Below are 25,308 nucleotides of genomic sequence, written 5' to 3'. Positions count from 1 at the left end.
ACATACTACATACTTTTACATGATCTTAATTCTGTTCAATCACTCACCTGCCCTGTTGATCTCAATGATCTCCTCCTGTGCCAGTGGGCAGTCTCCAGTACCCATCATGCTGCCAGATCCTACCATGCCCGGCCCTAGTACATTGCCCATCAGCCTGTGCGGTGAGGCGGTTGCCATGGCCAGGGCATCTGGCTTGCAGTAGTTGGGGCTGCCTGGCTGTGGCGCTCGGGGGATGTGCTTGTTCCTCTTCTTGGGGAGCTTCTGCTTGGCCATGGCCAGGGAGTAATACATGCCAAAGTTGTTGACAATGACGGGCACAGGCATAGCAATGGTCAGCACACCAGCCAAGGCGCAGAGGGCACCCACCAGCATTCCCGACCATGTCTCAGGATACATATCTCCGTAGCCAAGTGTGGTCATGGTCACTACAGCCCACCAGAAACCAATTGGGATGTTCTTGAAGTTGGTGTGGGCTGCAGCCGTTGGATCATCTGGGTCAGCACCAATGCGTTCAGCGTAGTAAATCATGGTAGCAAAGATGAGGACGCCAAGTGCCAGGAAGATGATGAGCAGCAAGAACTCGTTGGTGCTTGCCCGCAGAGTGTGGCCCAAGACCCGTAAACCGACAAAGTGGCGGGTGAGCTTGAATATACGCAGGATACGGACAAAACGCACCACACGCAGGAAACTCAGCACATCTTTGGCTGTTTTGGAGGAGAGGCCACTCAGCGCTACCTCTAGGTAAAAGGGCACAATGGCCACAAAGTCTATTATGTTAAGGGCGCTGCGGAAGAACTCTGCCTTATCAGGGCAGAAGATGACGCGCAGCATCACCTCAATGGTGAACCAGATGACACAGACGCCCTCCACATATGTCAGCCAGCCATCTGTGACCACCTCATACACTATCTGCAGGGTGGAAGAAAATAAATCAAGGGTAAGTTAATTTGATCATGCCTTTACTCATTCATTTATTCATTCATGAGGTATATATCCAGAGGCACAATACCATGTTCCCCTGGACATATGGTTCCACCATCTAACTGTTATATGCGTTTATGCTTTATAGTCCCACTGTTTTTCACTCACTGTACTTCCTGTACATTTTCTCTAGCAATTCCTCTCTTGTATGGGAGTAAGTGATGCACTGATCAGCTCTGATGTCATATGTATCCACAATAATTTCATCATATATTATACATTATTTAACTCACTTGCAACCCATCAGCTGTTAATAGTGCACGCAGATATAACTGCAATCCGCACATCACTAATGGGTGTAAATAAACTCTGCCCAATAAAAATACATAACTCATATTAGGGTGATCCTGACCCCTTCCATCACGTATACTTATCTTCTCTCTTAATATGAGGTTCATGTTCTCTGGTCATAGTTCCTGAGAAATAAATGTAATAACCTATATACTATAAGCTATAAACTATAAACTAAATGTCACTTTCCTGTTTATGAGCAGTACAAATCAGCCTGTGAAAACCATCAGGGTTATCTCTGCTTGGGCTTGGAGGAGATACATTTAGGAGCTTGTGCTTTTACCTTACAAGGAGGGCCTAACAAAAGGATGCTTTTACTTGCATCATAGGAAATGTCAACTGATGCTAGGGACTAAAAATTAGGACATCTCAGCCTCTTCTGCTTCATTCATTTTTAATGTTTCTCACAAATCTCACAACTTTATCAAAGAGCAATACTGAATTGCTTGAGTGACCCTTGAACGGTCAACTTAACATATGTAAGTCTAACAAACCAATCCACTAAAACTTCACTGTACCTCCTCATGTGTCACGTTGCCATTGGTTACATTCTCCGTTTTGTTGTAGATTGTGTTAAAGGCTTCATGGGTCTCCAGGCAGAAAGTGGAGATGGAGAGGAGGATGAAGAAGAGTGACCCAAACGCCACATACTGCAGAGAGAGAAACAGAGGGTTAGGGAAATGTTACAGTTTGCATGCAAAGCATGTAATCTCCTTTTACTCAAGTAAAACTATACACACCAACATTCTTCTGGCAAGTTCAGCCTCTGTCATTAGTAGTTTGCTGTTAATGTGATTGCTGGTGGAGAATGGGGGGGTGGTGGTGGTGGTGGTGGTGGCGGCATTGCAGTATGTGGAATGTAATGGTTATGCCAACAGGCTGCAGATAGAGGGTGCCAATAACACACTAAGGAGAGTGGAGGAATGCTGTTAATTCAGCGCAAATGTCTTGACTGCTGCAATCCCATTGATAACAGCAGAGTCAGAGAGACATAGGGAGGGAGGGGCGGATGACGGATGGAGAGTTTAAAAGAGGCACACATGGTGTGTGTGTGTGTGTGTGTGTGTGTGTGTGTGTGCTTGTACACAGCATAAAGAGGAAAACAAGAGGGTACATAAACAGCAGAGGAATAAAGACGTTTATGTGTTACTTGTGAGCACCATGATGAAAACACACGTCATGTATCTTAGAACTAGATATATGTCGACTGATGTGTGTGTGTGTGTGTGTGTGTGTGTGTGTGTGTGTGTGTGTGTGTGTGTGTGTGTGTGTGTGTGTGTGTGTGTGTGTGTGTCTTTTCTGTATAAGAACAAAATCAATGATGATCTGTTTGCCTTAGAGCACAGACACACACATACAGACTCCATCTACCTTGCAACTGCAAAATCATTCATATATTTTGCAGTGTATTACCCGTAATTTTTTGTATAGTGCTCGTGTGTGTATAATGCGATTTCCTTTTCTCTGCAGCATTCCTCTACCAGCCTGCTGTTCCTTGCCCTCCCATCTCTGTCTATTCATTTTCTAAACCCTGTTCTCTCCCTTTTACCCTGATGTTTGTTTTCAGCAGTGTCCTGTCTCACAATAATGCCTATACGGAGCTGACTGTTCTGAGATGCGTCAAATTTTCACTGCCAGAACATTTGCATATTTGGCATGCTGTGCGTAAAAGCATGCTACTGGAACTTTGGAGCAAATGTTGATCAGATACAACAATAAGCAACTCATCGAAGAAAATGGCTAGGGAAAAGCATGGTTACATATTTGTAAAAAAAACAGACACTTTAAAGACACGTTTTTATTTTGGCCAACTGGAGGTAGCAGAATGAGCTGCAAGCCTAGGATTGTCATATTATGACTAAAGCTGATATTGTAAGCAAACAGTTGCCTATTTACCAGTGGCGTGCAGTGACTTTTACAGATTGGCAAGCAGAACCGAGCAGCCAACTATGCCAACAGCGCCTGCTATGCACACAAGCTACGTACAACCTGAGAGGAGCTGCTCTACTCCTGTAACAATATTCTGTCTCAAACTTACTGCAGATGTATTTTCTTGTTTACTTGCTACTGCTGCCTCTAAACGCTTAATGTGCAAGTTTAGTTTCCACACGTCTGTACATGTGTATAATACTGTAAAATCATAACTGATCTCAGAACAGTAGAAGCTGAGTCAAGGACAGCTTGACAAGCACATTATGGCTATAATTGGTCACCAGTCAAGGATCCAGGATTGTCTTCAATGCACAAACCTCTGAATTAAGCTGCTGTCCTCTCTGCCTGACAAGGTCCAGCCTTTGTCAATGGGACACGGTCACACCCACAAAAATGACAGAAATGATAGATACAATAGCTGGAAGTCAAGCTAGCGTCCAGAGAGAAAAATATTTGCCTCTGCTGCTAAATGTTCAGTCTAGCTGTTGAATATAGTGGAACATTTAGCAGCTAAAGAGACACTAGTTTCTAACTGTATGTCTCTAATGTGTGTGAAAATAGCTGTCTGCTGGTACTTGAAACCAGGTTGATAAAAACACTAAGACTTGACCAAAACTGTAAAGTTGCACTGGAAAACCAACAATGAGCTGAAGGACACAAAGCAACGTAGTTAATTCTCTGTGAGTTTGCCTCCACATGTGATACGTGATTAAACATATCCATTTGATCCATTGTTAATATTAAATTATTAATAAATGCAGCATTAAAAGTTAGATTAACACCACCACTGATGATCAACAAATGTTATTGCTACAAATTTATATCAAAATCAATTGATACATTTGGTTATGTTTTTGGGTTCACACACACACACACACACACACACACACACATACTGGGGAAATTAAGAAAATAAAATTCCTGTTTATTGTTGCTATAAAAGGATTTTCTTGTATGAACAGTAAGAAGTAACAAAAGTAATTGATAAAAATGGAGGTGATGAAAATGCATGTGAATTGAAAACAGATCAGTAAATCTGTGTGATTTGATTATTATTATTCAAAGCCATATTGATTAAAACAGTCATGATATGATGAAAATATGAAAACATGTTTCATTTTTCAATTCATGCATTTTCATCATCTCCGTTTTTATTGAATTATTATTTGTAACTTCTGCCCTTCATGAGCTCCGTTACCTCCACCCCTCCACTATGATCCACTCCACTATTTTCACTATTCCCAGTCCAGAAGAAAGATCTCTCTCTGTCTCTTGGAGCCTGTGTGTGCAAAGTGTGCAAAGGGGCAGGACAACTCTCTCTCACATGCTGCAGCACACACACACACACACACAAACACAATGAGCCTCCTCTTAGTGACAATGGCAGAGAGAACTAAATGTTCTTACAGCGGTTTCACTTGACTAGAGTTGATGCTGACAACGCTCATTGCCCTAAGTACAAGTCTTTTACATATAAGCAAGACAAGGACAATGAACAACTAGGGATGTTACAATACCAGACATTTGGTTGTCGGTACCAATACCAACAAAATTTCTTGATTCTCTATGACAAATTCTTATCATAGGAAAAAAAAAAAGAAAACAGAAAATACTCCACACAGTGTGTTTGCACATAAACGTGTTAGTGCGCACACACACACCTCCATATAGTCAGTGTGTAAGCAGCAGTTTAAACTGGCTAACAAAGTGACAGACCCATGGTGTGAAGATATTCATTTAAAAATTCAATGTTATATTCATTTATTTGTAGTTCATCCTCTGTTGCCCCAGGTATGTTATGTATGCTACAGCCCACACATGGAGTTAAATAAATTATACGAACATAGGTAATGATTAAATGTAACCATTAGCCAGCTTGTTGTTATGGGTGCATTGATGAATTCAATCTGAAATGGACAGAGTATCATCTGAACAATCATTCAGAAATTCACAGTTGCATTTTCAGATCAGGGGTAAATTTAGTAATTTGGGGGCTGCAGGCAACTAATGCTCAGGAAAGGAAAAATACTGCCAAAAACAAAGTATTCAATTTTTTTGTTAAAGGTACATTATGTATGTATGTAGGGTGATTTATTAACAGAGATATGATATTCGTAATTATGATTTCCTTGTATAATCACCTTAAACTACGAATTGTTGTGATTTTGTTATCTTAATGAACCCTGCATTATCATACAGACCAGTTTGCAACTGAAGAATAAAGCAATGTTGATTCTGTTCTTAATTAGTTTTTTTTTTTCTCTTTCTTCTGGTGGCTCACCTCATAGAGCATATATCATTTAGGGGGTTGGAATCCAGCCTGGGCCCTTTGCTGCATGTCATCCCCTCTCTCTCCCACAACTTCCCTGTCTCTCTCCCACGGATCCCTTTGCATTAAAATAGTTATCTGCAAACCTGGACAGATAAAACCAAAACTACCCGCATAGATGGATACAACTAAAGGTAAGTGAGAAAAAATATTTGTGGTAATATGTGTGAACTGAATTGCTACAGATGAATGCAACAGTGCGTCTGTCAAAGCATATTATTGTGGAAGCATGTGAGAATACACCTGGTACATTAAAAAAAAATTAATGATTGAAGGTGGCTAAAGAATGTGTGTGTGTGTGCGTGTGTGCGTGTGTGTGTACATGTTGACGTATCACACAGCAGTTTTCTGTATGGTCATTGATGAAGGTTGACTTGTGTGTGCATGCACGTGTCTGCTAACATGCTCAAGTAATGTGCTTGTGTGTTCAAATGCATGTATGTATACGTGTGTGAGTGTGAACCTTTGATGAACCACTGTATGTGTTTGCATAAATTAGGAATGTGTCAGTATGCTCTCAAGTATGCAAGTGTGTGTATGTGTGTGTGTGCGTATGTGTGTGTGTCAGCTCAGTGATGAAGACAGACAAATGAGTCTTCGTCCAATCTTCAGGGAGCACATCAAGTCCCACAGCTTATTATCATGGTCTAATTTAACACTTCTATCTAGAGCTGCCCTGAATACACATACATACACACACACACACACACACACACACACACACACACACACACACACACACTGCTATCTAGAGCTGTCCTGGATACACACACACACACACACACACACACACACACACACACACACACACACACACACACACTCTTTAACACTTAAGGTTGTTGGAGAGTTATTAAAAGCAGGAACTGAAAGATTCACAGTAAAAACATCCTGTCATTTAACTTTACAAGGTGCCTTGGCAGCTAATTCTGTACCTAGATATCATCTCTTTGGTCAGTATTAATTACTTACTATTACTATTACTATATATACATATACATGTAATTTTGCTGCAGTATCACTCATCTTCAGAGTTATTTTACTTAGCTCTTTTTGCAGTTTCTTGATTCAGGGCAGTTTTTCTGTTCGAACTGTGAATAACACGTCTTTCATAGTTAAGAACAAAAATTAGTTACTTACATATTGTCTAAAAGGTTGATATGGACAAATAATTACATTTACATAATATTTACATTTAAATCAAGGCACATCTTCACACTGATGCAAAAATTATATAAAGATCTAATATTACTATAAGTCAATACACAAAATCCCTGACAGTCATTATCTATCTAATCATGCGGACCAATCCTAGAGAACCGTGTAGAGCAGGGGCCTGCAAGTAACCTTTTTCTAATCCATTAGATAGGGGGCCAGAAAATAATCAAAGGCTAGTTTAATGAACTGATTGATAAAAATGCAACTGGAATTTACTCTATTACTGTTCACATATGTGGCTGTATGGAGTATTCATTTGGACAGCCTAGCATTGGGACAACCTAACTCCACCGTCTTGGCCTGCAGCTGGTGACAGTGGTTCTTGTTCTGCTCAGGTAGAGAACTGGCTCACGTGGAGCTACACCAAACTCACTGAGGCTGCAGAGCAGAATAAGGTCTGCTGTCTCCAGCTGCAGTTAGCGGGCTAGCTGTTTAACAGTGAACATGGTCTGGTTAGCAGAGATTGAACGTTTGAAATTAAATATCTGAATAAAGCAGCTTTTAGTGAGAAGATCTGTACGATTCATCTGAAGAGTAGATCTCCTCCACACACAAAGTAACTCCTCCACACACAGTCACATATCATAAATTCATATCACACATTGTATGTCCACTCTGTCAGAGGTTTGTCAAGCAAGTAACAGAACCTTTGGAACTTCCTTTCAGAAAAAGGAAAGCTGGCAATACCTGGAAATAAAGCATTGCTGCTGCTGTTGCTGTTGCTGTTGCTGCTGCAGAAAAAGAACTTCCTTTCGCTTTTATTTTCTATGTAAAATCGCCTAAGAGGAAGTGATTTTTATGGGTAACTGATGTTGGTCAGATGGAGATGTATTTGAGCAATGGTGATCAAAATTTTTTTTTTTTACATAAAAAATATATTACAAAAACATATTATTGCTTTTGGCCCGCTTTTGGCCCGCCGGCCGCCAGCTGCCAACCACTGCTGTAGAGCACTGGCTTAAGGCAAAGCAGAAAGCCAAACAGTAAACAAGCCATACTCTGGCCTCTAAAGGTGTATATAAGGTGTAACGTGGTGAATGAAGAGCCGTAGGAAATGTGTTTAGCAACTGCACTGCTCAGAGCAAAGGGGCAGGAGCCTCTCAAACTAACTACTTTGAGTTAGCCACAATTTAAATAACAGCGAAAGAAAGTATATTTGTCATATGACAATGCTGTTATGTACATATTCAGTCACTAGTGCTTCAGCACCAACTGATTTTGCAGCTGTTGTTTTTCTCTGCGGTGGACTAGACATCATGTCAAGCTGCGGTGACATATTTCCCGAGATAAATGCTGTCCTACATGCCCTATGACAAACTTGACATCAGAGCATCAGTGTTGACACACACACTGAACTTTCTTTATGCTTTCCTTCAAACATAACAGACTGGACTTTTGGACTGTAATTATAATAATAATTTCTGCGCTATTGCAGTGTCACAAGCTATTTACATTCTCTGTCCCTACCGGATTGTCCCGTACATGAAAATAAAATTTGTCCCGTATTTTTGTAGATGTCATGTCCTCAAAGTGCTGTGAATAATGTAAATTCAAGTAATATCAAACCAGTTATAGATACAAGTTGATTGGACAAGTTTATCAACGAGTAGTAGACTGATGGGCTGTGTGTGCTGTGAAAAAAACAGTACAGCACTGGTGGCTCACCCAGTAGAATGCATGTCATTAAGGCTCAATCTTAACCGCACTGGCCCGGGTTCAAGTCTGATCTGTTGCCCTTTGCTGCATGTCATCCTCTCCCTGACTTTCCTCTCTAATAATTCAGCATTAGGCTACATTTTTTGTTACCCTCGATATTTTTGTAATTTTGGGTTTTAGGCATGAAAGCATAAAAGAGTGTGTGTTGGCATTTTGAATTGTCAAAATCATCAATGAGAGGGGTGGCTATGCACTATGCATATGGGTACAAATCTTATGTTGCTGTTCTGCGACCCTGTAGGATGTGGTGTTTCTGGTGTGTGTGTGTGTGTGTGTGTGTGTGTGTGTGTGTGTGTGTGTGTGTGTGTGTGTGCGTGTGTGTGTGTGTGGACTGTACCATGCAGGCTGTTATACTGTTGCATCGAGTGGGGTTGTTTTACTGCCTGCTTTGTTGCCTGTGTATCTGTGTATATTGTTTAACCCCAATGCTGCTACAGCTGTGTCGGCCAACTGCATGCGGTTATGCACATGTGCTCAGTTATCAGGGAGTTATCAGGACTGCTGCTATTCCCCCCATCAGGTATTATGACTCTGCCATAATCCCTGTAGGTACCCTAATCCTGTATTGGTGATTTAACAAGTAACATTGAGGAAATAGATGCCAATACTGGAGCTAAGGGTCTTGAAGGTAGATCTACTGTTTTATTCTGTGCCCACTCACAATGAAAACAATTTCATAGCACTGATTTCAGCCTTCAATAAGTGATTAAGATTAAAAGTCTCCGGGAGGCTGAAGGTTCAGTTGTGCTTTGAGCTAAATTATCAGCATGCTAACATGCTAACAGCTATGGAGCAGTGTTTTATGAGTGGGCCCCAGTTTTGTGAATGTAGTACACTGCACAGGATGCACAGATACGATACATGCATGTGCATGCAGGTGACAAAAAAAACTTTGACTTTCTGACTCTATAATAACATCATCTTAACTTCTCTTTAGTTCCCACCTTGAGGACTTTGTCACTTGAACACAAACTCATTTGAAGAACAGTAACTCATTGATGCTGATGCTCCCCTTGAGAGGACAGTCTCTTCTTGCTGTTCATTTTCCCATCATCCTTAGTTGATGATATTAGCTAAGGTTGATGGGAATATCCTTAGTTTTACATATATGTACTGGGCTTTGTGACACCTGTCTTCTTCTGTACAATGCACCTGAGACTTAGTACATTTATATTCTGTTTGTGATGTCAGATCACAGTCTGCACATAAGCTCCTCTACCAACCAAACACTTCCAACATGTGTCTGGCTGGTGAGTCTGTCTGCTCTGCCTGACACTCTGGCAGATAACCAGCCATCATTTGGCATCATAGTTGCCTGGTAAAATAATGTGATTGTCTGACTGGTTGATTTTTGACTTTCACAAACCCCTCATAACGCCTAACACACACATTTTCACAGTGAAGACAATGTACCAATAATACAAAACATTACATGTATCACTCTCAGGGATCTGTATCATGAAGTGAGATTAGTGGCCTTGCCTGCTATCTTTGGGATTGATTCAGGTTTTCCAGTATCATGAAACTGGCTCATTTTAACCAGGGTAGATTACCATGGTAACTGATCCTGCTTCAGAGGATCCTGATTACTGACCAGTCAGCTCACTGGACTGGAAAATGTGAGTCATCATTCTTACAGGATAATGACTAGGGCAAAAATACTTTATAAGAAAGTGAAAAGAAGTAAAGATCAGGAGAGCCATTTTACTTGATATAATAATTATGCCAGAGACAGAAGAAATGTTTTTACACAAAGATTTGTAGTCCTTTTATAGTCCTTAACATTTTAAGGATTTGATACTATTCATGGTCAGTGTTTGGCAGTAATGTAAATGTATTTACTTTCAGTAATTAAACACTGTGTCCTGCTGTTGTGTGGAAAAGTACTTGCACTGTGTGTGGCAGAGTAAGTCAGATCACTATTGAAATGATTAATAAATTATCAACACATTAGTAATAAAACCAAATGGGTTTGTCTGGCTACACTGTAAACTGATACACCACAACTCTGTTGTATTTCCTACAAAGTAGCTACTTAATGAGGATTTCATGTAGTGGTAAACCACATTTGTCTCGGTAACCACAAATGTAGGAATTTTATAATTACAGTTTTAACCTATTAGTATTAGTTATTATTATTTACAATGTTGATGATTAAGCTTGATTTTTATACATTTTTTAAATTGTATATACATTTTGTATGTTACATATAAATGTAATATATTTGAATTATCAAATATATTTTTTAATTAATATTTAAGTGACATACTGAAAATACAATAATGGTCAAATGTTTTGGTATATCCACATTTTCCAGTTTTTATTCAAATTTAAGCAGTTGTTAAAGGTAAAAAAAAAAGAAAAGAAAAAAAAGAAAAAAGGAACAGGTTAACTTATAGCTTTCCTGCAGAAATGGAAGTAAATTAAGCCTTGGAGGTTAATTTAAACAATTCCTACTGGTGCACAACATGAAGACTGAGTAGGAGGGGGCTCTTCTCTGGTATTTCTCTGGTAGAGGTCATTGTAGTGAGGGATTTGACAAAGAATTAATAGCAATCTTTAGAGTCCCACTTGTTACTCTTTTTTTTTTAACTTTTTAACTTTTATTTTGTAATCTTAACATCTACTTATTAAAAATAGATTGTACATTCTTCAAATGAATTTTAGACTCCTTTACGACAGGCTGAAATTTTAATGTGATTATTTGGCTTTAATTTGTTAAAATCGGGAGTCGTTCTGCTAAGGATTAAAACAAAAGATTAAAATTTCACAGTTTTTGTATTGATGTGGTATTTTTGATGCACCCTTTAATGTCTGAAGATGCATTGTGGTTTATTTTACATTGAATACATACTGCTAAATACCAGATTATGCATTGTGAATTGTTCATTGAGCTTTGCTGGCTGATGATGAAACTGAAGTGCATTTAATTGAATTGCTTTGGATTTGAATTGAGTTGTTCAAGATAATGACCCAAAACATTAGAAGAAAAGAACTAGAAGATAGACTCGACGTGATGGAGTCCAGGACAGTGTCCAACTTAAACCCCATGTAGCTGTTTTGGGTGAACTGGACAGGTGAAAGCAAAGCAGCCTACAAGTGCAAGACATTTGTGAGAACTTCAATCAGTGTTTGGATGAACTCTCCAAACATGTTTCTTTTCCACTATAGAAAGGAGGTCACACGTGCATTGGGCTGCTCAATGAGCCCAAAATGTAGATTAAATTTAGATTGATGAAAAAGATTCCTTTAATTCTATTTTAATATATAAGTTACATAATTATATAAGTCTCCAATTGTTATTTGTTGTATGATTTAATTTCAGAAACACTGAGACATTAAAGGTCCTATATGCTACTGCTAAATAGCCAACCTTATCATTACCAGCTATTTACCTACCAATCTAGAAGAAAAAGTTATCTCCAGTGGTGGAAAACAATGCCAATATTAACTCTTGTTTTGCATCTATTTTCTATCACCTCTTTTCTTCTACTGAAGCTAGCATGCTAACCAGCTAGCCCTGACCCATCCCGTCTTGAAATACTGCCTTGCAATAGTCACTCTATAGTCACAATGAAAAAGTAGCTCTGCTCTGATGGAGTATTCTAAACTCTTGTCAATGGCAAAAGCTCTTGGCAAGCGACCATTATCACCATCACCACCACCACCCACTGAAAAACATCAGTGAAAGTTAACATCACCTTTAAGATTGCTAATTACCCTATTAAAAAAAGGAGACAAGTAATGTAACTGTTTAATTACTTCATCAAAGTTATGCAACTTATTACATTTGATTACTTTTCAGTACCATTTAGTCTGTTGGTGCCCTGTAGAAATTTTACAAACCAATAACCTCTCCAAGTTACTGTTTAATGAAAACACAACACTGAATTAAGTTAAAGAGTGTTATTAGATCTCACACCTATCATCTGTCTGACCTGCGTTGTCTGCAAACATGACAGAGGAGGTCGTTCCTGCACTGCCAAAAGATTCAAAGCACAAGAATAAATTCTGTGTAACTCATCCTTCTGGCCACATATTTCAGTATTCACACATCATGGCTTCCTCAGTAATAGACAAATTTGTGCTGTTTCATAGAAAGTGTCTACCTAAGCACAGAGACTTACAGAATTTGAACGGTGAAATTAAGCAGCTGATTTCCAGAAAAAGCCTTTTTTGTAACTTGCTCCTGTGTCCACATTTTTGGCTCTAGAAACACCAAAGCAAGATATTCAGTGCACGAAGGTCTTTTGCTGCTCATGATCTGCTCATGGTTCTACAAGGAGTTACCGTTTTTTCAGAAATGGCAGTTGTGGGAGAGGCCGAAATCTCACTCAGCTCTGCGTCAGCTCTGTCTTTGTCTAGACATTGGTGTTTGAAAAACAGCTTGTTAAGAGACTCTTTGATCTCTGTGATGTTTACAAATACAGCCACTCACACACAAACACACAGCCAGACTCACTCACACACACACACACACACACACACACACACACACACACACACACACACGTACTACTAACGCAGTATCTGGGTAGAAATGGACAAAGCTGATTCGTATTGGCTACTAGACCTCTTCTAGACCACCTTCAAGCTCAAACAAGATAAATACTTTATTTGAAAATAGTCTTACAACTCACCACAGTATGATCTGGATGATTAAACCCGGTTAAACAATATTAAACCCGAGGGTTGCTATTGTCAACACTCATAGGGTCGTCTTCAAAGTCTAACAACTAATGCCACCTGTTTATTTTACTCACAGGTTCTATTACCTATTAACTGTTGTAATTGTAATGTTATACAGGAATCAATAATCATAACTTCAAAAGCAGATCATTTAACCTACATTACCTCAGATCAAGGACTATGGTAATGCAGACAAACTGTGCTCTGATGTTAAGACTTCATCCTGTGAGCACAGAAAGCCTTTTTAATGTATATAATTATATTTCTTCATGGAGGAGGCTCTGCTTCCTCTTTGTTTAATCATGTTCACCAAAAATGTAAAATTATATTACTATATAACAATATTGAGGCACAATTACATTCATGATTTTGTATAGGCATAATAACTTAAAAAGCTGTTATTGAATGGTGACAAACAGAGACATCCCTGTAACCATAGTAAGTCACTCACATGCCTGAGTGCGCATGGAGCTAGAGGAGCAGCAGCATGGGAATAAATTAGCCCATATAAAATAAATGACAATAAAAGATTTCTCACTTTTTCCGATGGTCTGAATAGGTCGCTGCTGCTCGATCTTGTCTGTCAGTGTCTTATCGCGCAGCAACATTATCAGTAATGAATTACTTTTTCACGCTGCGCTTTCGAGCTGTATTTTTGTTTCTCTAATTGAAATTTCCAGATACCACAAGGGAAGAGGGAGAAAATGTCTCGTTGACCAAGGAAACAGAGTTCAGTAAATGCTCACAAGATGTTAGCTAACTCAGAGATTAACTTTTGAAAACTTACCACAGAGCAAAACGATTTGACTGAATGTCAGATGGTGATATTGGCACTGTAAGAGACTACATGCCTGAAGCATCTGATGATGTGATAATTGATAGCAGTAACCTTTGTTAACATTTAGTAGGTGTACAGATCACCTCAGACGTCTCTCTTGGTAGTCTGCAGAATTACTCATCACTGGAGGATTTTAAAATACAAGTGTGATATGATGAAATGATTTTGATGGAGATGGAACTCAACTCCAGCTGGGTCGGATTTGGGCATGAGGAGGCGAAGGGCTCTGGCGCAATTTTACCACTGCAAACAAACACACAGCCAGACTGTGATTGGCCAATTAAACTGATTAACTCAGGGCATTTTTTAACTGTTGTCCATGTTATTCTGTTCTAGTAGGAGAAATCACAGCAGCTTTATTGCAGATCAACTTCTGTTAGGACATGTACATGTGTGTATACATGTCTTGCTATGGTTGTGGGGACAAATTTAGGTTTTAAACCATCATTGTGAGGTCACTTTGGCCAGTCCTCACAGTTTCAAAGAGCTTTTTGAGGGACACCTGCAGTGACTGAGGTCAGAGTTAGGATAATTCTCTACAACATGAATGAATCTCAAAGTAACATCTTCTGTAGAGATTGAAACGTGTGTGATAGTTACGCACCAAGCAGCAGGCACATCTAAAATTTCCTCGGGAATTTCCTAGTTATGTGCGGCATGTGCTATATATATTATTATTCTGCATACTTATTCTTCTTATTCATCTTTCTTATTGAAATTTCAGCGCGTAACTAGTCCCGCAGCTTTGAGAAAACGCAGACAATATACATATTAATGTGTACGGCTCGTTTGGGAATGGTGTGCTTTAAGTTTTTCTAAGTGATTCGAGTAACCATGGCAAAGTGAATGGCGTTAAAAGGTGAAAAAATTCCAATAGAGAATGAATGGGGAGATGTCTTCAAAGCGACCAATTTTGGAGCTCTACTGCTGCGTCATACTTCAACATAGAAAAATGCTTGAAACGTTAAATGGGTCAATTGAACATGAGCCTCAAGCGATGGGAGTACCCTCTTCCCCTCCCATTGAATGCAGTACAAATTCAGGAGCTGATTTCCAGAGAATTGCAGAAGTGATTTTTTTTTTTACTTGCTCCCGTGTCCACGTTTTTGCCTCTAGAAACACCAAAGCCAGATATGCAGTGCACAAAGGTCTTGTGCTGCTCATGATCTGCTCATGGTTCTAAAAGGAGTTACCGTTTTTTCAAGTTTTTCAGTTGTTGGAGAGGCCAAAATCTCACTCAGCTCTATGTCAGCTCTGTCTTTATCTAGACATAGGTGTTTGAAACAGCTTGTTAAGAGACTCTTTGATTTCACTTTGCAAATAGCATCGTTGTCTATTGACAAATTGGTGCAAATAGCATCTGCCTGGCTTTTTAGCTGCTAAATGCTCCACTGTGTTCACCAGCTGATTGCTAACATTGTCCACTGTTTGGTGCTCTGCAGTTTCATGCTGAAAATGGCAGCCTCGTCAAAGTGGAAACAGGGTTGCTGAGTGCAAAACTTGCAAGAATCAAAACCAAAGAAAAAGCTAGAAAGAAAGACAGAAAAAAATGAGCAAGAACCAAAACGAAAAGGATTTAGCACAGAGAAATGTAAGGACACCAAGAGATGAGGATGAACACAAATTAATGAGTAGGGTATTAAAAGAGTGACAGAAATAGAAATGAAAATAGCCGAGAGAGGAGGGAGAAGTTACATAGTCAGTGATAAAGAAGATGAAGATAGAAAGCTAAAGAATAAGAGGAGATTGTCCAGGGGAGGAGGTAAGGAAATTTAGGTCACTCTGGATGACTGACAGAAGCAAAGCAATATGATGGAGAGGATGAAGCACGGAGGTACGAAGCATAGTAGTTAGAAGGAAGAAGACATAGAGTAGGATGGAATAGAAAATTCCTGGAGAGTTTTTTAATATGCCTGTTGCTTGTTGTATGTACGTAATTTCTCTGTACAAAGGACGTTACTTTCGTTTTCATTAATGTCGTAGAGACTTATCCTGACACTGACCTCAGTCACGGCAGGTGTCCCTCAAAAAGATGAGGTAGCTTCTAAGATAGCTTCTAAGATCAAACTTTTATTACCTACCTTAACTTTACCTTTTTGAGACTTTTGTTTTGAAAGTTTCTGTACTTCTGTGTTTGGCAGTTTAAAATGCATTAGATTTTGTACAACAGAGCCAATAATTCCTCCTACCATGTTGAGACCTCTATTTTGAAGGTTAATCCAAATCGTGGCGATGGTGTTTGTTTGTTTCTATCAATATATGTGTGTGTGTGTGTGTGTGTGTGTGTGTGTGTGTGTGTGTGTGTGTGTAGCGGTAGGGCTGCCCAAAAGAACCCCCAGTAAGTTCTTTTCAGCTGGTTTGCTCATGGTTCTGATAGGAGTTACCATTCTTTTCAAAAATAGCAGTTGTTTGAGTGCTGGTCGAGCCAAAATCTCACTCAGCTGTGTCAGCTCTGTGTTTTCTAGCTAGACGCAGCTGTTCAACATGGCTCGTTAGGAGACTCTTTGACCTCTGTGAACAAAGAGTCCTTTGAAGTTGTCAGGACCGGCCAAAGTGACCTCACAATAATGGTTTTTAACAAAAAAATTGTCCTCACAATTCCAGAAAGACATGTACACACACACAAAGAACCACACATCAACACACACACACAAGTGCAAATACACTGTGTTGATTTACCTTAGAGTTGCTCTCATACCTGAGTTAAAAAGCTAAGAATTAATGAGTGTAATTAGCCAATCAGAATCAGCTTTGCCCATTTCTGCCCAGTAACACCTGCTACTAAATTTGTATTGCAGTCAATGGGAGAGGTGCAGGGCACTCCCATCACTTCCTCAAAAATTGTAAAAGATATCAGAATGAGACCAAAACTGGGTAATACAGGACAAAAAAAATCTCTACGTTTTTGATATAAATTGTATCCATGAAGGTTGGAAATTATGGGATTTAAAAGAGCTTGTCTGAGGTTTTTGAGGAAAATTTTCAGGGAGGGCGGTTGGAGTGAAGATGTAATAGATATCACAATCTTCTATACTGAAGTTACAACAACACCACACCGAGCAAGCGAGAGAGTGGGAGAGAGACAGAAGCTAGTGCTAACTGCTAAGCTAAAGTAAGATCTGAACAGCATGTAAACAACTGATGAGCTAGTGAAAGTCGCTAAAAGGAGCAGAGAGCTCTGAGTGCTGGAGCAGAACTAGTGTAAGTTTAAATGTACAGCAGGTAGTTAGACACTGGGATGAAGAAAACAGCTACATTAACTGTGTTCAGACAGAGGAGCAATAAACTTTACCAGTAACAGAAACTGATTGGAAATGGGACACCACACTGATGTCAGCATGTCACCACGTCAACAGCGTCACTAGTCTTAGTGAAAAGACGTCAGTAGAAGTAAATCACTGTGTAAAATGTTCTCAAATGAAAGAACAAAGTAATGTTTCTGAGTAAAGGTGTTACCACGTTACATTTGAAAATGGGGATGGAAGGGTAAAACATAGGATGATAATAATAATTATAACTGTAAAATTAAAAAACATATTTAGTTTAACAGATATATCAGTTCCCAGGTGAGAACAGCAACAAATTCAACCAATTAATTGCAGCTTGGCACTTTGGAGATCAAATAGCCTCTTAACCTGTGTCTACCTTGAAGACACAGAGCTCACACAGATCTGCATGTGATTTTGGCTCGGCGAGCCTCTCAAATGACTGCTATTTGTCAAAAAACGGTAACTCCTATCAGAACCATGAGTGGACCATGATCAGTACAAGACCTTAATGCGCTTCATATCCGGCCTTGGTGTTATAGAGCTAAAAATGTGGACACAGGAGCGAGTTACAGACAAATGTCACTTCTGCATTTCTTGGTAAATCAGCTCCTGAATTTGCATTGTAGTCATTGTAGTTTTTTTGCCTTTCATCGCCATTTACGTCGGCATGGTTACTGGAATCGCTTAGAAAAGTCATAGCACACCATTCCCGATCGATAAATTTATATACATATATATATATTGTTTGGGTTTTGTCAAAGCGTCGGGACTAGTTATGTGCTGAATTTTCTATACAAAAGATGAATAAGACGAACGAAAACATTGCTGGAGAAATTTTGAATGAACCTGCTGCTTGGTGCGTGTAATTTACTCACATTTCAATTTGTACAAAGGACGTTATTTTAAGTTTCATTCATGTCGTATAAACTTATCCTGACACTGACCTGGCCAAAGTGACCTCACAATAATGGTTTTTATCCAAAATTGTCCTTTACAATTAGAGAAAGACATGTATGCACACGCAAAGAACCACACATCAACACGCACACACAAGTACACGCAAATACACTGTGTTGATTTACCTTAGAGTTGCTCTCATACCGGAGTTAAAAGGCTAAGAATTAATGAGTGTAATTAGCCAATCAGAATCAGCTTTGCCAATTTCTTCAATGCTGTTGCATTGCATCAACATAATGAAGATTTGAATAACAATAGTTTGAATGCTGAGGCATATTCACGCTGAGGCATTCACACTAATATAGTATGTAGTATGCAGAATAATAATATATGCCCTCAATGCCATTGCAATACAGGCACATAATAATAATATATGCCTTCAATGTTTTTGTATTGCAGGCATATAATAATAATATATGCCTGCAATGCTAAGCATTGCTATTGCATTGCAGGCACATAAAAATAACAGCTCCAGCCCACCAAATCATTGCCTTTACAAGACCTTAGCACCAATAATTTAGCATTAGATCAAGTCCTGTAAGTTGCTAAGTGGAACTGCTGTGGATAAGACATCCCCCAGCAACCTGCTGTGGGTCTGTGGTTTGCCCCTTCCCGGACCACCATCAGTAAGTACTCCTCACTGCTAACCAGGAGCACCCCACAAGCCTTGCTGCTCCGGTGATGCTCTAACCCAGTCCTCTGTCGACTGGGTCTTTGACAATCTGGCGCTTGACGTGTGCCATTGTTATGAGAGAATCAGCATTATGAGTTATGTGTTTTTTGGTTTGTTTTGAAGTTTTTCCTCCCCAAAATGGCCAAAATCAACTAATGCAACTTCAGTATTGGGACAATGATCCCCTCAAGGACCTTGTCTTCCCTCAACCTCAGTGGTGTTCTCTTCGAGTCAATTAGTTTTGCAAACCTAACTATCAAGTTCTATCAAGGGCTTCAGAACTCTTTCATTACCTTGTAGAACAAATTCAAAGAAACATTGGAGCCCAAATAACCAAATAACGTTCATAAATCCACATGAGATAAAATAATTGTTGCAAATTCACAAAATATAATTCAGGTTACTTAAAAAATCTTAAGAAGTATGTCCATAAAGTGCATTTTCCTTGTATGACACATAATGTAGGTGACGCACCCTGAAATGATCCGACCTTTAGAATACACATCATAGGAGACAGCTAGGTGAAATTTAAAAATGTATGTGACTGGTTTAAGTAAAGTAAAGCTAACTACAAAAGATTCCATCAATATACGAAGATTGTGCCTAACATCTCAATGAAAGTCACTGAGAGGCTATGCAGAAAGATTTCTCTCTGGACATAAGACATTGTTTGAAAATACCTTTAGTGTGTTTATAAAATGTCTGCTGTATCTGTGCCCTGTCTGTGTTTTATGTTTTTGTGCATGTTAATTACACTTATCAAATAAAGACTGTGAAACATTAACTGATGAAACAAATTTAATCTTAACCAAACAACCCTGGTCTCCGGTGACAAAGTCTCGGGCATTGCACCTTGCCAGAGAATGTAAACCAGAGAGCAATTACATTTCCTACAAATTCTACTTGGCAAAGCAAATATGTTGGATATAGACATATATATAGACACAGTTGCAGGATTAGAAAGACATAAAGATAATCCCCAAGGCAGAAAACCATACAAAATATTGAGGTTGGGTGGATTTACCGTCATTATCAGGGTCATATCAAAATAAAATAAGAACATATTGGACACTAATGTCACACGTGAATACCCAATATATCAAATGTAAGTAATGCAGTTAGTTAAGTATAAATCTAAGTCTGTTCCCATGATGTGTTCCCACTTTGACCGTCTTTGGTTTAAAATTATTACATCATATAGTCTCTCTTGTTGCAGTGACGCAGCAATATTGAGATGTCCTCTCTTACACCGCAGAAAACACACACTCACACAACACACAAACACACAAAAATACACACACTCACACAACACACAAACACACACACACACACAAAAATACACACACTCACACAACACACACACACACACACACACAAAATACACACACTCACACAACACTAACACACACACACACACACACACACAAAAATACACACACTCAGACAACACACACACACACACACACACACACACACACAGTGCATAGGTGTCTTTACTATAAATAGCCTGGCTGAAGATTTGCAAAGAAACAGTATGTTTATTGTTATACGTCTGTGCACACTCACACTCACACATGTATGCAAACACACACACACCCACACACACACACTTGAAGTGTGAGTTCTGCCAGGTTAATGGGAATCTAAGTAGACACACTGTGTGAATATGTGTGTGTATGTGAAAGACAGACAGACATCCTGTATATGGTCTTGTGGTCCTCATTTTACCTGTTTTTACTCATTTATCTCCTGCTCCTCATCTCGTCTTCTCTCTGGCTTCCTTCATCCTTCCAGCAGTTCATATTTTTCTGCATCCCTCAACCTTTTTGTGTCATATCTCTCTCTTCCTGTCTCCCTGTTGTTCACAGATGGTGGCATGCAAGAGGTGTCAAAGAACAGCTTCAACACAAACAACAACACAGTCCTGACAGTATTATAATAGATATTATAATGGGTTTAAAGGAGCTTTGCAATCCGTTGTGGCCTGTTAAGGTTCAATTTTGGTCCAACAGTTTGGGCACGATTTGAACATCCCTCTCAAACTCTGTTTTTACAGTCTATTTTTACTCTTCACTTCATACACTTATATGTACTTATATACAACTGTGAAGCAACAGCACAACTGCTTTCAAAAACAGACTCTCTGCAAGTGTCAAGGCCACAAAGACACACAAAAGACACCGAAGTTGTTTGAGAGAGATCAGGGAGGCAGGTGACTGCAGCTTTTCACAACTTTGACAAAGAAAACAGAGCTAATATCTAGAATGTTAAAGAAATGCATCACCATCCACTCTGATGGACACTTTTCTGTGTGCATAAATAGTCTGTCTGAATAATTGCCCTCCTTGACACCAGGGGGATACACTAGCTACCGAACAAGTTCAACAAGTAACACCTTTTGTCACAAGAACAGGTATAAATACTTCTGCTTTTAGATGTAGCTGGAGAACAACTCTTGCAACTCAAATAATTTGAAGCATACTGATAAGTGCAGCAACTAATGATCACTTTTATTATTTTCTCAATCAAACATTTAGTCTAGAAATTGTTGGAAAATTATGAAAAATGTGCATCACAATTCCCTTAAGTCTACTATCTTTCTGTTGCGTATTCTGTCCAAACAACAGAAACCCAAAGAGATTCAGTTTACCATCATAGAAGAATGTGAAAATATAGTAGCAAATCCTCACATTTGAAAAATATAGTAGCAAATCCTCACATTTGAGAAGGTTTTGCTTAAAAAAAAAAGAAAAATTAATGCCATTTAATTGTCTATCAATTGGAAAACTGACTGTCTCATCCCTTATACTGACACATTTACCAAGAGAAAGAAGCCTGTAACTGTCACAGGATCATGGACCCTCATTGGCCCCCAAATTCCCACATTTATTGGGTATCAGTTGTTTTAATTTATTGCGTATTCCTCATTTCATTTGTGTTTTACCAGATCAGCATAGGTAGGGGCCCATGACACATATATGAGCCTTAGATATGAAACTCATCAAGCAGCAAACTCTAAAACAAAACAAACACAGCAAATCTCAAATTTTACATCAGTCAGTTTCTCAACAGAGACTCGTCAGGATCCCAACAACCAAAACTCAAATGAACACAAGTGAGTGAGCTCTATGTGTGCCTTTTAGTGTTAGCACTTCTGTATTCTGAATATTCATCATCTACAGGTTATTTATTATTTCTACTACACGGTGTGTGTGTGTGTGTGTGTGTGTGTGTGTGTCTGTGTTGTGTCAGATTTGTTAATTCTGTACAAAACAGAAATGCAAGAAGTGACAATTTCTTTTATTATAGATTTGATGGGAAGTTTTGAGCTGGAACTTTGTCTTGGAAAAGGTTGTTGTCAGGTTTGATGTCATTGTGCCTGTACAGAGATCAAAACCAAAGGCTGTGCCTGAGTTGTAGCCTGAGAAGCTGCTGAAATTATTGGGTGGATGAATAAAATGTTACTCATCAAAAATTAGTTTCCACACGTAATTCCCCATAAATCAACACCTTGTTTTTACATTTCTGTTGGTGTATGAAGAAAAACAAACTTGTTAATCAATTTATTCTGAAAGTTTTGCTGGAACCAACCAGGCTGGATCCAGGTAAACTACTCCTTTAAGACAACCAGGAATGGTGATTTTGTAATTGCACTTGTAATATATACTACATACCAAAATTATGACTTCAATACAATACAATGCAACACAATACTGTCCTAACGATCTCAATAGAATACTTAAAATGATAGTACAAGCCTGTTCTTATTAACTGTCATTTTAAGATCTAATTTGACTAAATAGAAAACTAAATAATGCTCAGTAGAGCACAGACTTCCGCCAAGAAGGTGTAATGAGTTATGTGTGTTCAGTCTACTTTAATGTTTTAGTTCCATCACCATCAAGTGCCAGGCTCACAGTTAATGTAATTTATGCTTATTATTGTCCTGCTCAATAAAAGTCTAGCACATTTGCTGTTTGTTTTTTCATACATGTGGTTGTGTTTTTGCTAGTAGATTAGTACATTTATAATAACATAGATGGGTTATTGTAAATAATTAGATCAAGATCTAGTGGAGTTAAAGCTTTACAAGCATCTACATGTCACCTAATAGTTAACTTTATATTTGCAACCAGATATCCCTTATTAAACAGCATTTAATAGGAGTCAATACAGCTCCTTAGCAGAGGTCTACTGAGTGGATTTTGTAGTAAAATTTTCTGCAAAAATGTTCATGCCATGATTGAGTATAAACTGGTCATTTATAACTGCTGTGAACACCTGATTTTAAGCAGTTTGCGAGCTATGGTAAAGTTAATGTTACTAGTGTGAACATTGCATTTGAAAATTGAGATGTTTGCCAAACTGAGCAGTTGTCACTGCCCTCACACAATAAATCACACTTGTGTGACTCCTCTGACTTATATATTTAAAGGAATGGGCATGATATAATTGTTATCCATCACATGCAACAGGTCTTCAGGGCTGTCAGCTAGATGCTTTGGACAATGGATTTGTTTGCTCCCCTGGTCATGCATAGGTTTAAAACATCTTTTACAGACAGGCCTTGTGGTCTTTCCTTGACTGTCAGCTTTGTGAGCAAAATCATGCCATATTTCACTGCGTGCCTGCTTTATCGACAAGCCATGGATGGTCAGCAAGAGAACTTGTGTTTGTAGTCATGCTTCTCATTTTGTTGCTTTCATAGTGAATGGAAGCCAAGTGCATGGATTGCAGCGAAGGTAAGCAAAGCACTGCACATACACACTGCCCCGCTGTCGCACACTGACGCAACTCAGGAAATACAGCTCTTGTTAAAGCATTGCCATTCTTAAAGTATCAGTACTAATAAAATTGGGTATAGTACAGTTATTAACTGTATATCAAAGAAATGGCCCCAGACAGCTTTCTGGCTAAAGCCTACATTTCTTCTGTCCTTAATTCCTTTAATGCCTCCTCTCTTCTTCCCTCCCTTCTTTGACCCTCTCTCTCTTCCTCACTCCTCAGAGAGATGGACAGAGCATCCCACAACACCCAAATAGCCTCAGCCTTGCATAAACCTCCCAAAGCACACTGATAGTAATTGCTTTCCAGCCTTCACCAGACATATGCGTAAGCCAAGCTGCACTGCACTGAATCAGCAAACAGGGTAGTGGTGGAAGGAAGAGGATCGATTAGAATATTTTGGATGAAAAACAAAAGAGCTTTGATGTCTTTTCATTATAAATCTATAGATTAAATCCCATCAATCACAACACATAAGTCTATAAGTCATTAATAAATGTAGTCAGCAGTGCAGTTTGGATCATGTTTCCCCTGTGCTGAAGCATGCTTAGGTAGTGTATGCTTGTAGAACTAGCTTCCACAGGAGCTCATTTAGGTGGAAAAGACATATTTTCCTGGCTAATTTAATCTTCTTAGCAGTTTTTGCTTGAAAAGATTGGGCAGAAAGAAAGGGTGCAGGAGCAGTGGGGGAGAGCATACAAGTTACAAGCTAATGCAATGCCTACAGCTCCCTACTGCACTACAATGACATGGACCAACAAATAACCAAGGTAGAACAATGAGACAGAAAGGCAGGGGGAGGAGAGGCGCTGTCACAAAGTGACAGTTCCATTGGGCATTGGTAGTGAGAGAGGCCACCCCTCCGTACACTGGCTACAGTACTAAAACAGCCTCTGGTCACATTGCAAAACCTGCTGTATTGAGGTGTGTTCGGCATCTAGATTGAATCCACTTGGATGGTTTAACAAGCCAGAAGGGCTTTTTAAAGTAGCTTTTAGTGTGTGTATTTGTTAGAGGGACAAAAAAGACATTTTGATAATAGGAATCAGAAGAGAAAGAACACTAATTACAAGAGTTTTTTATTAACAAATAAAGAAACACAGCAAAAAGTAAAACTAAAAGAATGATTTTACAAAGAAAAGCAGGAGACCCCAGAGAGAGCTGAAGAATCTGAGTGTTATGTGAATAGTTTTCTCCTCCATCCTCCCCTCCTCTGCTGTAGTGCTGCTGCAGGCTGCAGATTGCTGCAGTGCTTCGCTGCAGAGGTAGCTCCAATACTGTAATAAGTAATGGTGGAACTCTGCCAAATAGTGCCCAAGGCTGCCAAAGAACAGAGACAGCGCCAAAAGTAGCTGTTGCCAGAATATGAAAACCACACGTACCCGGGTGACAGAAGTGGCCAATAGGAGCGCTATCGCACACTTCCTGCCCATGTCATGGCCTCTCCCACACCACCACCACCTCCACAGCTAAGAATTCTTAATTAATGCTTCACCACCACAACAATCAGTGTAGTTTCTAATTGCAATGATATTATGACAAAATTCAGAATCTTTTTAAAAGTTAACTGGATCCTCAGAGTGGATGAAAGAATGAAGCCTCCTACTGTCCACTACAATGATTAACAGCT

General features: G+C 39.2%; 1 protein-coding gene across 1 annotated transcript in view; it reads right to left on the bottom strand.

Moving 5' to 3' along the window:
- LOC111667229 (voltage-gated potassium channel KCNC1-like) overlaps positions 1-25,308 on the bottom strand; it is a 78,748-nt gene that overhangs the window by 22,381 nt on the left and 31,059 nt on the right. Inside the window, exons 2-3 of the mRNA XM_087178379.1 lie at positions 1,791-1,922; positions 48-909 (exon numbers count right to left, since the gene is read on the bottom strand). Of these exons, the coding sequence (XP_087034505.1) occupies positions 48-909; positions 1,791-1,922 (994 nt within the window). The remainder of the gene's footprint in view (positions 1-47; positions 910-1,790; positions 1,923-25,308) is intronic.

This window comes from Seriola lalandi, unplaced genomic scaffold, assembly GCF_002814215.2.
Source record: "Seriola lalandi dorsalis isolate HSWRI2012SDOR001 ecotype SW California unplaced genomic scaffold, Sedor1 jcf7180002054686, whole genome shotgun sequence".
In the NCBI taxonomy this organism is placed as follows: Eukaryota; Metazoa; Chordata; class Actinopteri; order Carangiformes; family Carangidae; genus Seriola; species Seriola lalandi.
This window is presented reverse-complemented; position numbering and strand designations above follow the sequence as displayed.